Source organism: Gloeophyllum trabeum (assembly GCF_000344685.1).
Source record: "Gloeophyllum trabeum ATCC 11539 unplaced genomic scaffold GLOTRscaffold_00017, whole genome shotgun sequence".
NCBI classification, from domain to species: domain Eukaryota; kingdom Fungi; phylum Basidiomycota; class Agaricomycetes; order Gloeophyllales; family Gloeophyllaceae; genus Gloeophyllum; species Gloeophyllum trabeum.
Window position 1 is genome coordinate 776,771 of NW_006920426.1, and position 2,761 is coordinate 779,531.

Below are 2,761 nucleotides of genomic sequence, written 5' to 3' on the forward strand. Positions count from 1 at the left end.
CAACTGTACATCAACTTTGCAAGATGGGTAATGGCAGGAGAGACACCTGGTCGATTCTACAATGGACTTGAGTTGGTTTTATGGTGGGCAGGACAGCATGACCCAAAGATGCTAGGGCAAAATCATTAGTCCAGTAGATTGCCTGTATACTTACATAGTCCAAGTGTGCAGTGTGAGTACTCAGAATTCTCTCCCTCCATGATTTCAGTAGTCAGAGGACGATCCCAGTATCTGCTAAATACGTCAGAGTCCACCTTTGAATTTCGACTCGGAATTAAATGTGCTCAAGTGATAACTCAGTCAGAATTCAACCGACTGAACCGACGCTTGTTGTACTCCCCTATTCCAGCCATTACGAGTCCCTTGCAGTATCCACTGAACATGCCAGGGTCCTCCGTTCACTTTCTACGGATTTTGACTTGGAGTTAAATGTGCTCAAGTGATAACTCAGTCAGAATTCAACCGACTGAACCGACGCTTGTTGTACTCCCCTATTCCAGCCATTACAAGTCCCTTTCAGTATCCACCAAACACGCCAGGGTCCTATCCCTATCCCTCGTATATTTTGAAACCACCCCCGGCTTCAAAATACGCCAAAGCTGTGCTTGTATACCAAATTGGGTGAAATCTTTGCTGCGAGACAGCCCTCCCGTTTGAATCCACCCTCAGAGCCACTCCGAGGTTTGAATGCGCCCCCGCCCCCCCTTTCAGTATACGACACATCTCTATAGGTAGGTATAAGTGCCTATATACACATTTTGAAACCAAGTATGCCACAATATAATCTTGTTTTTTTGAAGCCGGGTCATAAGTCATCGACCGTGCTTGGAACCGCCCCCCGCGCACTTTGAATGCGGGGGATAACCTACCGCTCGATTTGAAGCCGGCCCCTGTATTGATGTCCAAAGGATCCGACCTTCTTCCGTCGCCTTACCACCACTTGTTAAACTTCTTACATAGATCGTCTGAGACACTGAGTATTCCACATTTCATCACATTCCCGAGCCGTATACAAAAAGCGAGAATCTGTCACTACAAACACCCCACATGAGCACCGCAAATCTTGCTAGTCGTTTCCCAACACCGTGGTCATGGTGAACACATAATATTCCTATCACCGCATCCTTTCAGCTTTACCCTCCGTCAGTTAGTAAATAACGCACCGGAAGGCTTCGTCGTGCCTCATCCATCAGTTCCGCCATCCGTATCAACACCTCTCTAGCCCGCCCCTCATGTGTTGTCGTGACCTCTACCCGATCCGCGAAGATCCCCGAGGCTTTCATCGCAGCAGGGCGACGCTGCCTGAAAAAATGGCCCGTATACCGTTCTCAACGCGTAACACGGCCCGAGAAACTTCGCTGTCATGTTCTACATTTCCGTCCCTCCTCTGCTATTATCCATAAGGCAGTTTCAACTTCACATACAACTTGTTACTCACCGTCGCGAATTCATCCCTGATAACCACCTCTGCGCTCCTGTTGTCGCCTTCGTCTTCTAATCGTGCCCCGAACGCGATGATGACATCGGCGTCTTGAACGAATGTTCGGGACCAATGCCCGGGGAAAGATGTGGCGCAAATCGCGTTCAAGTTCGCTGCTTCCCAATGGGATGAGTCGACTGTGGAACAACAGAGAAACACCACCAACCCTCCCCTCTTTTATTCGCTTTCGTGTGGCCACAGCGTTTCAGATCGCATCTGTGGCACACGCTCGCCACGCATTGTTGAATGCCGCATGCTCAAGCGTCTCTCGCCACTATGACGACTACGTCGCCGAACTTCGTGCTGCTTTTGAGTGTCCTCTGTGGCCAACGCGTCAGCCACTAGGGGCGGTATCGTTCGTCTTCAATCGCTCGACGGACATTCACGCTAGTCCGCTCTAGCTCGCGCTATAGTCGAGATATCAGGTAGAGTATCATGAGGCGCGACTAGAGCAGTGTCCGCTCTAGCCGTAGTCGAAGTAGAAGTAACGGCGACAGTATCTTGAGGTGAGACTAGAGCAGAGTGTCCGCTCTAGCCCGAGCCGTAGTCAAAGTATGAGGTAGAGTATCATGAGGCGCGACTAGAGCAGAGTGTCCGCTCTAGCCGTAGTCGAAGTCGTAGGAACGGCGACAGTATCTTGAGATGAGACTAGAGCAGAGTGTCCGCTCTAGCCGTAGTCGAAGTCGTAGTAACGGCGACAGTATCTTGAGATCAGACTAGAGCAGAGTGTCCGCTCTAGCCGCAGTCGAAGTCGTAGGAACGGCAACAGTATCTTGAGATGAGACTAGAGCAGAGTGTCCGCTCTAGCCGTAGTCGAAGTCGTAGTAACGGCGACAGTATCTTGAGATGAGACTAGAGCAGAGTGTCCGCTCTAGCCGTAGTCGAAGTAGAAGTAACGGCGACAGTATCTTGAGGTGAGACTAGAGCAGAGTGTCCGCTCTAGCCCGAGCCGTAGTCAAAGTATGAGGTAGAGTATCATGAGGCGCGACTAGAGCAGAGTGTCCGCTCTAGCCGTAGTCGAAGTAGAAGTAACGGCGACAGTATCTTGAGGTGAGACTAGAGCAGAGTGTCCGCTCTAGCCCGAGCCGTAGTCGAGATATCAGGTAGAGTATCATGAGGCGCGACTAGAGCAGAGTGTCCGCTCTAGCCGTAGTCGAAGTCGTAGGAACGGCGACAGTATCTTGAGATGAGACTAGAGCAGAGTGTCCGCTCTAGCCCGAGCCGTAGTCAAAGTATGAGGTAGAGTATCATGAGCGCGACTAGAGCAGAGTGTCCGCTCTA

The 2,761-nt window shown here is 50.8% G+C and overlaps 1 protein-coding gene across 1 annotated transcript; it reads right to left on the reverse strand.

The window, feature by feature from the left end:
- Positions 1 to 1,066: 1,066 nt before the first annotated feature.
- Positions 1,067 to 1,283, reverse strand: GLOTRDRAFT_133488 (uncharacterized protein; the record flags this gene model as incomplete). The annotated part of the gene is made up of 2 exons (XM_007872405.1): positions 1,067 to 1,111; positions 1,164 to 1,283. 2 exons carry the CDS (start codon positions 1,281 to 1,283, stop codon positions 1,067 to 1,069), a joined length of 165 nt encoding a protein of 54 aa, XP_007870596.1.
- Positions 1,284 to 2,761: the final 1,478 nt, after the last annotated feature.